Source organism: Capsicum annuum, chromosome 4 (assembly GCF_002878395.1).
Source record: "Capsicum annuum cultivar UCD-10X-F1 chromosome 4, UCD10Xv1.1, whole genome shotgun sequence".
NCBI lineage: Eukaryota > Viridiplantae > Streptophyta > Magnoliopsida > Solanales > Solanaceae > Capsicum > Capsicum annuum.
This window is the reverse complement of record NC_061114.1, coordinates 180,480,003-180,492,517: the sequence shown is the minus strand read 5'-3', so window position 1 is coordinate 180,492,517 and position 12,515 is coordinate 180,480,003. Positions and strand designations below refer to the sequence as shown.

The 12,515-nt window shown below is 39.8% G+C and overlaps 1 protein-coding gene across 9 annotated transcripts; it reads left to right on the top strand.

Moving 5' to 3' along the window:
• The first annotated feature begins 242 nt into the window (after positions 1–242).
• Positions 243–11,619, top strand: LOC107867732. Of its 9 annotated transcripts, none has more exons than XR_007054477.1 (9): positions 243–643; positions 5,026–5,108; positions 5,190–5,424; positions 5,969–6,018; positions 6,812–6,966; positions 8,622–8,725; positions 9,380–9,466; positions 9,688–9,914; positions 10,006–11,619. XR_007054477.1 is itself a non-coding variant. In XM_047410866.1 (5 exons), the coding sequence occupies exons 1-4, from the start codon at positions 6,959–6,961 to the stop codon at positions 9,846–9,848; spliced, it is 360 nt and encodes a 119-aa protein (XP_047266822.1). In that variant the 5' UTR covers positions 6,231–6,958; the 3' UTR covers positions 9,849–9,901; positions 10,006–11,619. The 9 variants fall into 9 exon arrangements, 1 of the variants encoding a protein (XP_047266822.1); XR_001673293.2 differs by having other exon boundaries at positions 383–643; positions 9,380–9,611; XR_007054479.1 differs by having other exon boundaries at positions 389–643; positions 8,622–8,833; positions 9,380–9,611.
• Positions 11,620–12,515: the final 896 nt, after the last annotated feature.

Genomic DNA, 12,515 nt, shown 5'->3' with positions numbered 1-12,515 from the left:
CTACAACATTTTAGCCTTTCGACCACACTAAATTTGGACCACACTTATAAAGTGTGGCCTATAATATTTAAGATACGCTTTTATAGCGTATCCTAAACTTTTAGCTTTTGGCCACATTAGTTTTGACAGCGCTTAAAAAGTGTGGTCTTTAATGATATAGGCCACACTTTATAAGCATTGCCAAATTATGATAGAATTAGCAAAGCTTATTTACACATATGACTACACTTTTTAAGTGTGGCATTATTAAAATTTTTAAAAAAAATATTTTAAAAGTGTGGCCTAAATTTTCATTAAAAAATTTTCCTCTCCGTACAAAATATTTTACTCTCCCTCCAATTTATTAATTAGCCAAAAATAAATGAGTAAAGAAAATATTTACTAAATATATTGATCTCTTTTTCCAAATATCTCACAGATCTCATAACTCACAAAACCCTCTTATCTCTTTGCCATTTTTCTCTTCAAATCCATCGAATCCATTGAAGATTTTTGCCCGAAATCGTCAAATTTCGCCTAATTTCAGCTCTTTTAGATCTTTATGGGAAGATTTTTCTGCAGAAAGAGTCCTATTGATGCAATTAGGCGGTGCTGAGTGCACCTTGTTTCCCTTATTTGTACTATTCACAGCTTTACACCTGAGGTAAGTTTTTGCATCTTCTGTTTTTCAGTTATGCTTTTGATTAATCATATGAATTGATATAGGTTTTTGGTTTCGACAGCTATATTTGTTCTTTATTTTATATGGTTTTGAATTATGTAGTTTGTTCTTGTATAAAAATGCTTTAGTGATTTTGGTTCTCGTAACTGTTCAAGAATCCTGGCGATCAGTTTCTTTTTGGATCTACTTTTTGTCTTTTGTGAATAACATACTGAAGTCACTTTCTTATTGTTATGCTAATGATCAGTTTCTTTTTTTTTTGGGGGGGGTGGGGGGGTTAGGGCATAGAGGTGGCTGGCAAGATAGTTGAGTAATCAAGTATATACTTTTCTTTTAGGGCAATGAAGGGGGGTTATCTTTTTTCTGTTGTCGCTTTTGTAGTATTCTCAGGCTTAGTTTGGAAAAGTTTGAAACATTAGAGATTTAATGGAGAATTTTAGAGATTTAAATGTTGTTGTTACATCTACTTAGTTCCTGAGTTTACCATGAGTCTTTTTAGTCCAGTTAGAGACTTGTAGGTTAGTGCATGGATAAATGTGAACTCTACAGATCACAAATACCATAATAAACTTTGGAGGAAGAACTATCTTGTATTAGAATACAATTACTGTAATGATAGTACAACAACAACAAACCCAGTGTATTCCCACCTGGTGGGGTCTGGGAGGTAGGATGTACGCAGTCCATACCTCTACCTCTGAAGAAGTAGAAAGGCTGTTTCCGATAGACCCCCGGCTCAAGACATGCGGTACCACACAAACACATAGTAAAGCACAGCACAAGGTTACAAGATTACATAACATAAATACGGCACCCATAAGTAATATAAAACAGAGGAAAACACACAGATTCATAATAAAACATGGGACACGGACTCCTAACAGGAATAAACCCCCACCAAGTAGTTCCCTACACTAGCGACTCAGACTGGCCCTAGTCCTCTGCCCTGATTCGCGTCCTCCAGACCTTCCTATCTAGGGTCATGTCCTCGGTGAGCTGTAACTGCTCCATGTCTCGCCTAATCACCTCACCCCAGTACTTCTTCGGCCTACCCCTACCCCGCTTAAAACCATCCAACGCTAGCCTCTCACACCTACGGACCAGGGCATCCATGACCCTCCTCTTCACGTGTCCGAACCATCTCAATCGGGCTTCCCGCATCTTGCACTCCACTGGTGTCACACCAACCTTCTCCCGGATGTTCTCATTCCGAACTCTATCCCCTATAGTCAGCCCACACATCCAGCGCAACATCCGCATTTCTGCCACCCTCATCTTTTAGATGTGGGAGTTCTTAACTGGCCAACACTCCACTCCATACAACATGGCCGGACGGACTACCGCCCTGTAGAATTTGCCTTTAAGCTTAGGCGGCACCTTCTTATCACACAGCACCCCCGACGCGAGCTTCCACTTCATCCATCCCGCCCCAATACGGTGCGAGACATCCTCGTCAATCTCACCGTTACTCTGGATCACGGACCCGAGATACTTGAAACTCTCCCTCTTACCTACCTCCTGTGATTCCAGCTTCACTACTACCTCATTCTCCCGCCTCACGTCATTAAACTTGCATTCCACATACTCTGTCTTGCTTCTGCTCACCCTGAACCCTTTAGACTCAAGGGTTTGCCTCCACACCTCTAATTTGTCACTCACAACCCCTCGAGTCTCATCTATCAGAACTACATCGTCTGCAAAAAGCATACACCACGGCACCTCCCCTTGAATACGCCGCGTCAACACATCCATCACCACTGCAAACAAAAAGGGACTAAGAGTAGATCCCTGATGCAACCCTGTCCGGACCGTGAAATGTTCTGAGTCTTCTCCCGCCGTCCTCACCTTAGTTTTCGCTCCATCATACATATCCTTGATTGCTCTGATATATGCCTGCGGTACTCCCCTCACCTCCAAGCATCTCCAAAGCACCTCCCTGGGGACTTTGTCGTAGGCCTTCTCCAGGTCGATAAACACCATGTGCAGGTCCTTCTTCCTCTCCCTATACTGTTCCACCAACCTCCGTACCAGGTGAATTGCCTCCGTCGTCGAGCGGCCAGGCATAAATCCAAACTGGTTTTTTGAAATAGACACTATCCGTCTCAGCCTCACCTCGACCACTCTCTCCCAGATCTTCATAGAGTGACTCAATAACTTAATCCCCCTATAGTTGTTGCAACTCTGGATGTCCCCCTTATTCTTATAGAGAGGTATCATGGTGCTCCACCTCCAAGCCTCGGGCATCTTTGCCGTCTTGAAGATTTCATTAAACAATCCCGTCAACCACCTAAGACCAGCCTCTCCAACGAACTTCCAAAACTTGATCGGTATCTCATACGGCCCCGTCGCCCTACCCCTTCGCATTCTGTGAACAGCATGTCTAACCTCTTCTACCTTAAAACATCTACAATAGCTAAAATCCCGACACTCCTCTGAGTGCTCCAGTTCCCCTAACACAATAGCTCTATTCCCTTCGTCATATAAGAGCCTATGAAAGTACGACTGCCATCTATTCTTAATGTGGCCGTCCTCCACCAACACTCTACCGTCCTTCCCCTTAATGCACCTCACCTGATCGAGGTCACGACCCTTCCTCTCCCTAGCCTTAGCGAGTCTAAACAACTTTTTCTCCCCTCCCTTCCCCTGTAACCCTGCATACAGGCTCTCAAAGGCGGCCGTCTTAGCTGCCGTGACTGCTGACTTAGCCTCCTTCCTCGCTAGCTTGTACTCTTTCCTGTTTACCCGCTTCTCCTCTTCGTCCTTACTCTCCACCAACTTGGCATACGCCCCTTTCTTGGTCCCTACTTTCTTCTCCACCTCTTCATTCCACCACCAATCCCCCTGATGGTGCCCGGCCCGGCCCCTAGAAACCCCCAACACCTCACTTGCATTCTCCCTGATGCACCTAGCCGCCCTATCCCACATACTATCCACGTCTCCCCTACACTCCCACACCCCCATTCCCGCCAACTTCTCCCCTATCTCCCACGCATTCACTGGCGTCAAGCCGCCCCACTTAATTCTAGGTCTACACTCCCTACTCCTCCTCTTTGTATTCTTCTTTATACCCAAATCCATAACCAAGAGCCTATGCTGGGTCGAAAGATTCTCACTCGGGATGACCTTACAGTCCTTACACCACGCCCTATCCCCTTTCCTAAGCAACAAAAAGTCAATCTGGGTCCTGGCTACCGCGCTTCGAAAGGTGATCAGGTGCTCGTCCTTCTTCGGGAAGCCCGAGTTCACCACCACCAGCCCAAAGGACCTCGCAAACTCCAATAGGGTAGCCCCCTCCTCATTTCTCTCCCCAAAACCAAAACCACCATGCACATCACCAAAGCCTCCCGATAGCGCCCCGATGTGCCCGTTGAAATCTCCTGCTACAACAATCTTCTCCGAGCTAGGCACGCCTCTCACCACCTCCTCCAAATACTCCCAAAACCGCATCTTCTCCTCCCCCTCCGATCCCACTTGCGGTGCATAGGCACTACACACGTTCAGGGTAAACCCCCGAATGACCAACTTAATAGTCATCAACCTATCGTTGATCCTCTTCACCTCTACTACCTGACCTCTAAGCTCTTCATCCACTAAGATGCCAACTCCATTCCTACGCCTCTCGCTCCCAGAGTACCACAGCTTGTAACCATCCACATCCCTAGCCTTAGACCCTACCCACTTGGTCTCCTGAACACACGCAATGTTGATCCTCCTCTTCCTAAGGGTCTTCACAAGCTCTATGGACTTGCCCTGCAGGGTCCCTATATTCCAAGACCCAACCCTCAGCCTACCGTCACTACCCGCACGCCCTCCACTACTCCCCCCGCGGCCAAACCTTGGCCTCCCTCCCACTCCCGCCCTTTCCTCATCCCTCGCCCCCACCACGGCCCCCCGCCCCAACCCCCTCGGACATGACCCTATCCACCCATTACTGCCCACAGCCACAACTAGACGAAAGTATAAGAGAATATAAAGATAATATAAAGATATAAAGACAAACGATGGTAATAGCAAAGCAGCAGCAAGTAATACAAGGCTCACACAAATTCAAAGAAATACTCCAGCAACCAAACTATACTCAATTACTAGTATAATACGAAGAATGAAAGAATGCAGAATGAAGAATGAAATAAGCAAAGGTTAGAAGTCACCAGATTTCGCTTGTAGACCAAGCCGGCAACCAAGCCCCGCGTCGACCTGCTGCCGGGGGATTTCGCTGCTGATGAATAAAAGACGATTCATATATTCAACCTCAACTATTTGGGAATTGATGTACAGAGGATCATTGACATTCGTTTTGCGTATTAGATTAATTTTTTCTCCGACATAACTTTGATTTAGTTTCCTAACATTGTTCTTTTCAGATGAAGCAATATATGAAGATGATATCCCATCACCACAAAATTGTACATGGTGCATTTATCTATAGTATAAAACCATTAGCAAGGTGAGTATTAGTCTCCATCTCGAGTTTAATATATTAGCTGATGGAATTGTCTTGATCAGTTTCCTTGGGGATCAAATTCAGGATGTCATTGGGTTTACCAGTGGCAGCCACCGTCAACTGCGCCGACAACATTGGAGCAAAGAACTTGTACATCATTTCAGTGAAAGGTATCGGTGCAAGGCTTAACAGGTTACCATCAGCTTGTGTAGGTGACATGGTTATGGCTACAGTGAAGCAGGGGAAACCGTGGCACCTTTTCATGTACTTTGAAAGCGGGTGAACTTTTTTCCACTCCATATGGTTCAAATGATGATTGGTAACACTCTTTACTTTAAGCTCTTATTACTAATATATAGAAGTGTGATCAAGTAGCAGGTGGAAGCTAGCAGGTGGAGGTTGTCCTGCCAGCTTCCCCAGGGTTAGTTTGGTAATTTCGCTAGGGGCAATTTGAGTTGGTACACGTTACAACAGCTGTCCTTTATATACTACGTGTATTTCCAGAAATGAGAAATACAACAACTCAAGCTTTGGTTGTCTTACTAAAAAAACAAAAATTCATTCTCAGACCTCTGATAATCTTCCTGTTCTTCTCAGATTTTCAATCCAAAGAGTGTAAGTTCTCTTCGTTGTAGATTTTCCCCTTTTCTTACATAGTAGTAAAACTAATAGAAAACTCCAGTGGTTTGCTACTTGGAATTCTAATTTTATCGTCTGTCATTCTTCGTTGCTGGATTCTTGTGACTGATATATTAGTAATTTTATCGCTTCTGTGTTCCTATATTAAACAAACATTTCTGATATATTTGTCAATTGTTTAGGAGACTGTTTCTGTATTTTAACATCTGTACTCTACCTTACAGCTTTTGGTAAAGAAATTCCCAACCTCGAAGCTTCCAATTCGACAGTCTCTGTGAGTTCACTTCGGTGATGACTTTTACTGTTTCGTTGATCTGCATATTGTTGTTTTGGATTCCTTACTTATGCAAGTTGGTTACTTTATTAACCATTGTTTCAACTCTTCTACTGAGCTGCTATGGTATGTGCTTTCACATATGATAATTTTAGAGAAAAGTTACAAAAGTTAGGACGTCTCTCTGTAGTGGTGTTGGTTCGAAGGTGAACTTTTTTTCTTTATATGCTTATAATGTTTCGGTCTATTTTAGAATTTCTTTTCCCAGCTTTGCACGTCGACAATCACTAAAATAGAGCATATTAGTCATGAGGATGACATGTTATGCTTTTCAGTAAGTGTCTCATGAAATGAGAAATAATTTGACTTTTGTATGATCACAACAGTGTCAGCTTACGTGGTAAGGTGTACATAAGTTTGTTGTTGACTATTTAGAGCTCCATTAAAAAATTCATATGTTGTGTTCGAAATGGTTAATCATACAGAAATGTCAGCGCCTTCAGGGAGAACATCGGGTTGAACAATCACATTTACCCTTCCATCGTTTTACAAGTTTTGAACAGAATTTACTTTCTACAGATTTCAACAAGATTACCAGTAACCAATACCTTCTTCCAAATGAGAGCTCAACAGATGACAATTAAAGAGAACACACTTAAGTACCTATGTTGAGAAACCATTGAGCTGAACACGGTTGTATAAACTTCGTAGTACTTAACACTGATTGAAGACAATTTACTTAACAATATATTATTTCCGTTCTCATAACTTACTGAGAATCATAATGATACAGGGACCAACAAAATGGACCAGAAACTTCATGTGAACTCCATAACAAAAGAAACTACAGGCTGGAACTGTTAGGTTCAGGTAGTAGATAGGTTTCAGCCTCGCCAGAGCAACGACTCCTCCGTCCACTTCCAAACAATACTGGTTTAAGATGAAAGCGTAAGTTTTCCTGTCACTGGTTATTTCAACTCTTTAATGTACATTATAATATTTTCAATTCCTTATTCTTGGTGTCGTCTAGGTAACGATACGATTGCTTTCATTATGTACCCTTCCTGGTATACCTTCATCTTGTAAACTCTTCTCTTCCCTTACCAAGTATATCCACATTTTGTCAAATATTTCTTCTGTTGATATGTTCAGTTATCACTGTCTGAAATTCTATCTCAGCTTGTTCACTAGAACGTTTGTTCCTTCGTGGGAACTACATGTGGAAAAAAAGTCCGTGTCAATCTTTATTCCCGTTGTTTCCGTTTGAAATCATGGGCTTTATATATATTAATATAAACAAAGAAGAGGTCTGCTAATCTTGGCCGTGCTTACTTTTCCTTAGTAACACCTGTATTTAGGTACTTCTATTCTTCTTGATTTTGTGCCTTTTCAAAATATTTATCATGTGAAATGAAGATTTGTATGGAATCAATACAAAAGCAAATCTAACAAAACAATTCTGAGAATTGGATAGACGGAAAACTCACCTTCATTTCAACGTGAAAGCCTATGCATATAAGAGAATATAACTGCACTTTTAATATTTTAGTTTCTAAATGATAGAGCTTAATAATTTTGAACTAAAGGTAATAGAAAGCGTGCGTCTACTGATCTCAACATTCGCGGAAGTCTTCTCTTTGACTTTAAAAACCATAGTATTTTTATATATAAAATTTTGCAGAGTAAGAGTGATAGATATTAGAAAGAGAGGATTTGAAGCTGCTAATAGTCCAGCATATCTATTAAAAATATGTCTTCCCTCCGTTGGCTAGCGAGTTTGAGAATGTTGGAGTGAAGGACTCTAAAATCAGAGAGGTTTATAGTTTGAAATTGTTGACATGTAAAAGTTTTAAATAGTTTTGTGTGTATGTCCTTCTTCCTAGAACATTTTATTAGCTACGCTATAATTTTTCGATGAATACATCTTATGCCGCCGCTGGGGAGGTCAACAGTCGATTCGGGTTTAAAAAAAAAAAAAAAAAGAAGTCAGCCTAAAATCATAGCAGCACTGGACCAACCACCAGAGGGTGATCTAAGGGCAGGTTGCCCTTTGCAGTTCCAGACATCTGCAGCAGTTTTTATTTCTTATTATTCCTAGCTCAGAAGTTGAATTCCATTACATCATGATCAATCTGTGGTATAAACTACTTGGTCTCCACTCTCTTACCAGTTTTCTTGCTTTACATTATGCAAGTCCAATAACGAAATAGTCAGGCATGTGTAATACATAACTTGAAGGTGCTTGAAAGAAATTGTCTAAAGCAAAAATTTTCATCTCAATTAGTTTAAACCTCTGCAATGCTTTCCATGGATTTTATTGAACTGACCTAGATAATGCTTGGTAAAAAAATTCTTCTCTTAAGTTATTACAATTTCGTTCATAATGTTACTGTTTCATAAAAGTATCTTTAGAGGTAACAGAACTTTTCCAGTCTTCTTCATCCTTTTTTTTAATTTAGATGCAATATAGGCCTCAAATTCTGAATAAGCATGAGAATAGATTCAGCGTACATGAGTGGATATTTTAAATCGATTTGTTTCATTCAATTTACTGCTTACTGTACAAAATAACCATGTCTAAACTTCTTACATTTCTCCCACAGGTGGTTAAACCCAAAACTGAATGTGGTCAGGTCAGGTGGTGTGCCATGTACAGCTAAATTTTTATTGCCTCCACCAACTTCATCGCACGGTATAGCATGTACAGGTGCTTTCCTATACCAACATCAGATCACAGGCTGCATGAATAAACTTTTTGCGTTTTTTTGTCTGCACCAGAGTCTACCATGGGAGACGTACATGTTTATATTTTTTGGTATGTAAATAGGTCATAACAAGAATGAACTTTTATGGTGATATTTTTTGGTATGTAAATAGGTCATAACAAGGCTTACTGGCCTTGCTTTCTTACTGTTACTACTAGTGTATCCCAGCTGTTTGAGTCCACATTTCTGTCGATGGCCTTAAATAAAAAGAAATATTTATTATTATATATAGAAAAGAATGATATAAAGCATAGGTGCATATTATGTTAAATACTATCATCATGACCTGATTTTTTGAAGCAATATAGATACCTAAATACCATTTGTAAGAAGTTCTTGAGATCTTGTTGTGGAACTTTGAATTCCATCTTTTCAGTTGCTGGAAGTATGGAACTTCAGTTTGCAGATTTTTTTAGTTTTGTCTAGCAGTGATCAATATGTCCTTATGTAGTATATATTGTTCAAGTTCTTCCTAAAAGACTCTTTCATGCTAAAGTTTTCTGGACATTTTTTCTTTTCGTTTGGACTGTTTCTTCTTCGGTTGCAATAGGTTATGTGGATGATCTTAGTGTTAATTGGTTTCTTTGTTATGGCAGAGTCATCTGTGTTATCCCAGCTTCCAGGGGATGCTAAGGCTTCGGCTATCAAGGCAGCTCCTTCACGAACAACTGGTAAAGAAAGAGGTAAATATGAAATGAGGCAGTCTCTGAAAGATGAAAAAGTTGAAGCAAGTATATTGAAGGAAAATACTTCAAATATATCTGAAATCTTCAAAACCTTTAGCACTGAATTCATTCGGTTGAATGGTATTCTCTTCACGCGCACTAGGTATGTTCCTTCTAAGATGATATTGATGACTAACAGAACTGAGTAATGACACCAACTTCTTATCATCTTTACTCAGCTTGGAGACTTTTGAAGAAGGGATTGTTCATGGTTAAGAATGATCTGCTTGAGCTTCTCTCTTCTAGATCTGATAAGAAGTATAGTTTTGGTTCAGATGCTGCCCGACTCCAGACTGGCAATTGTCAGGCTTGTGTCCATCTTAATATTCACCATCCATAATGCGATTAGCGGAAGTGATAATCCCCAAACCCTAGTTTAGGGGAGTACACTTGGTATTTTTTTCAGGTCACATTTTCTATTCAAATATTGTAATTTTTCTTTTCTGGTTCATTTCCTCATTCTTTACTAATCATAGTTATTTTCTTATGAAATGCAGGTAAGGTGGTTTTTAAAGGAAACATTAGGTGAATCTGTTTGTGTTCTATACAACAACATAGTATGTCATTCAACTAGAGAAGATCATAGTTCAACTCACAAATCATCAAGGATATGAATAATAATGTATATTGTGATCGAGGACGTCGCAAAGCCTAGATTAAGCATGGAGTCGGTGTATTTCTCGAAGGAAACATGATGAAAATTTGCGTGTATTATAATTTTTGAGTTATTTTTATCTAACATAGTGTTTTGAGATAATCTAAATAGAATAATGATGTATAATATGACTAGGGGATGTATGAAAATATATTGTATTTTTCAATCAAAATTTGTAGTAAATATTAATCGTATAAAATAGACAAGAATGCTATGTTTTAAATGTGTGGTCATTAGGAGCAGGGATATATATTGTGCGACTTATTTAGATGTATATGTACAAATTAGCAAAGGCAACACTTTGTAAATGTTGCTTTAGAGAAGATATTAATGGTTACACTTCAAAAGTGTGGCCTTAAGAAAGTAAAAATCATGCTTTTTAAGTGTTGTTATAGAGATGCTATAAAAGGCTATGCTTTGAAGCGTGCCCAATAGTAAAACAAAGGCAACATTTTGTAAGTGTTGTTATAGAGGTGCTACAAAAGGTTACGCTTGTGAAGTGTGCCCAATACCAAAACAAAGGCAACACTTGTAAGTGTAGCTTTATCAAATAAAAGTGTTGTCAATGAGAAACTATAAAACATGACCTTTATACCTTAATGGCCATGCTTTTTAAGTGTAGCTGATATGGCAACACTTGAAAAGCGTGGCCTTTGATCAAAGGTTACGCTCTTTAGGCCACCCCCCAAAAAGTGTTGTCTAAAGTCCAAAAGTGTAGCCTCTGATCAAAGGCCATACTTTCTGCTATTTTACCTTTATACCTTAATGGCCATGCTTTTTAAGTGTAGCTGATATGGCAACACTTGAAAAGCGTGGCCTTTGATCAAAGGTTACGCCTCTTTAGGCCACCCCCCAAAAAGTGTTGTCTAAAGTACAAAGTCATACTTTCTGCTATTTTAGGCCATGCTTTACAAGAGTGGCCGTAGGCCAAAAATGTTGTAGTGACCCGAAGGGGGTATTGGGCCAATTAAAAAACATGTCCTAGATCTATTGACCCCGAGTCAACTATAGACGAATTATATTTATGTGTTGAAGAAATATCTGTTTATTTAATTCAATCCATTATCCTTTGGGAGTCAGGAGTAGGCTTTCTTTACTTACTTTCATGTAAGAATGCCTCAATCACACACCAATTGAAGAAGAAATTGAAGCAAGCCAAGAAAGAAATTGATCGATTTGGACGGTTGCATCTGGAGCATAGTTATATGAAAATTGCTTGATCATCAATGTATATCGCCAATGACAAGAAATGGACAAAGCAAAGAGGGCGAAGGCCGATTGAAGAGCATTCATGAACTAGTATTTCCTATCCCCTGCGTGGGACATTGTTCTTTTTCTCATGTTATTTTCCCTTTCCCTAAAGATTGTATCCCTTTTGTGCAACTTTTGTAGGCATTTATGCAATTTATGTACACCTATGAAGGTTTTTGGGAGGATAATGGATAGGTTTTAAAAAGCATATACGTCCTTCCAATATGTTAGACCAACCCTTGGCTCAAAAGGGCCACCAAATTAGGATGCACGTCTATTACAATATGCTTGTGCGATATAATTATTTATGTGCTTATACGTGCTATGTTGATTCCAATCAAAAGCAAACTGATCCAATCCCATTTTTCAAAGAGCATCTCTAGGCAAAAATATACCCCACTATACAAAAATCCGACCAAACATACTCCAAGTCTCCCAAATCTCCCAGAAATTTCGTAAGCATTCTTAAAACTTCCCAAAAGCTCGCTGCTATTTCAGGAAGACTGACTATGGACTCAGAAGAAGCCATTATATGTTCGAACTACGCAAGGCCTGATTTCTTCTCGGCGAGATACGTAGGCAGCCTTTTGGCCCGGCCCTATCTTCAAAAACTCGATTGTTATCCACTTTCTTGAAAGAAGTAATAAGGTCGAAAAGAAAAAGAGTTGAGCCTTCCTGATAAATTCCACCTACCATATTATTGTGCAAAATCCTGTTCATTGAAATTCTCGAGTCATCATTACTTCATGGATCAATTCGCATGAGATGAGAAACAAATCTATGTGTTTACTCCCTACCTTATCATCTTGATTTGCTTATTACTAAAGAAATATAACACGTCAGCCTTTGAGTTGTTTTTACTTTGCAGGAAATAGAAACTACTTTGTGTTGGCATAAAATGACCCTATTTCACTAGATCAAAGTGAATAAGAGATCTCCCTCTTGATTATAGCTTTGTTACAGAAAAAGAAAAATGACTAGTAGTAAAATTGGGCTCTACCAATCATTTTTCAAAACCTGTAAGTGATGGTCTCGAGGATGTAATAAGAAAAATGTGAGGGAAGAATTTTCCAAGACAACCGAGATTATGGAAGATGAATT

Coding starts and splice junctions, on each gene's coding strand:
- LOC107867732 (XM_047410866.1), top strand. Junction 8,726..9,379: donor GCACGGTATAGCATGTACAG/GTGCTTTCCTAT, acceptor TTGTTATGGCAG/AGTCATCTGTGTTATCCCAG. Junction 9,467..9,687: donor AACAACTGGTAAAGAAAGAG/GTAAATATGAAA, acceptor ATCTTTACTCAG/CTTGGAGACTTTTGAAGAAG.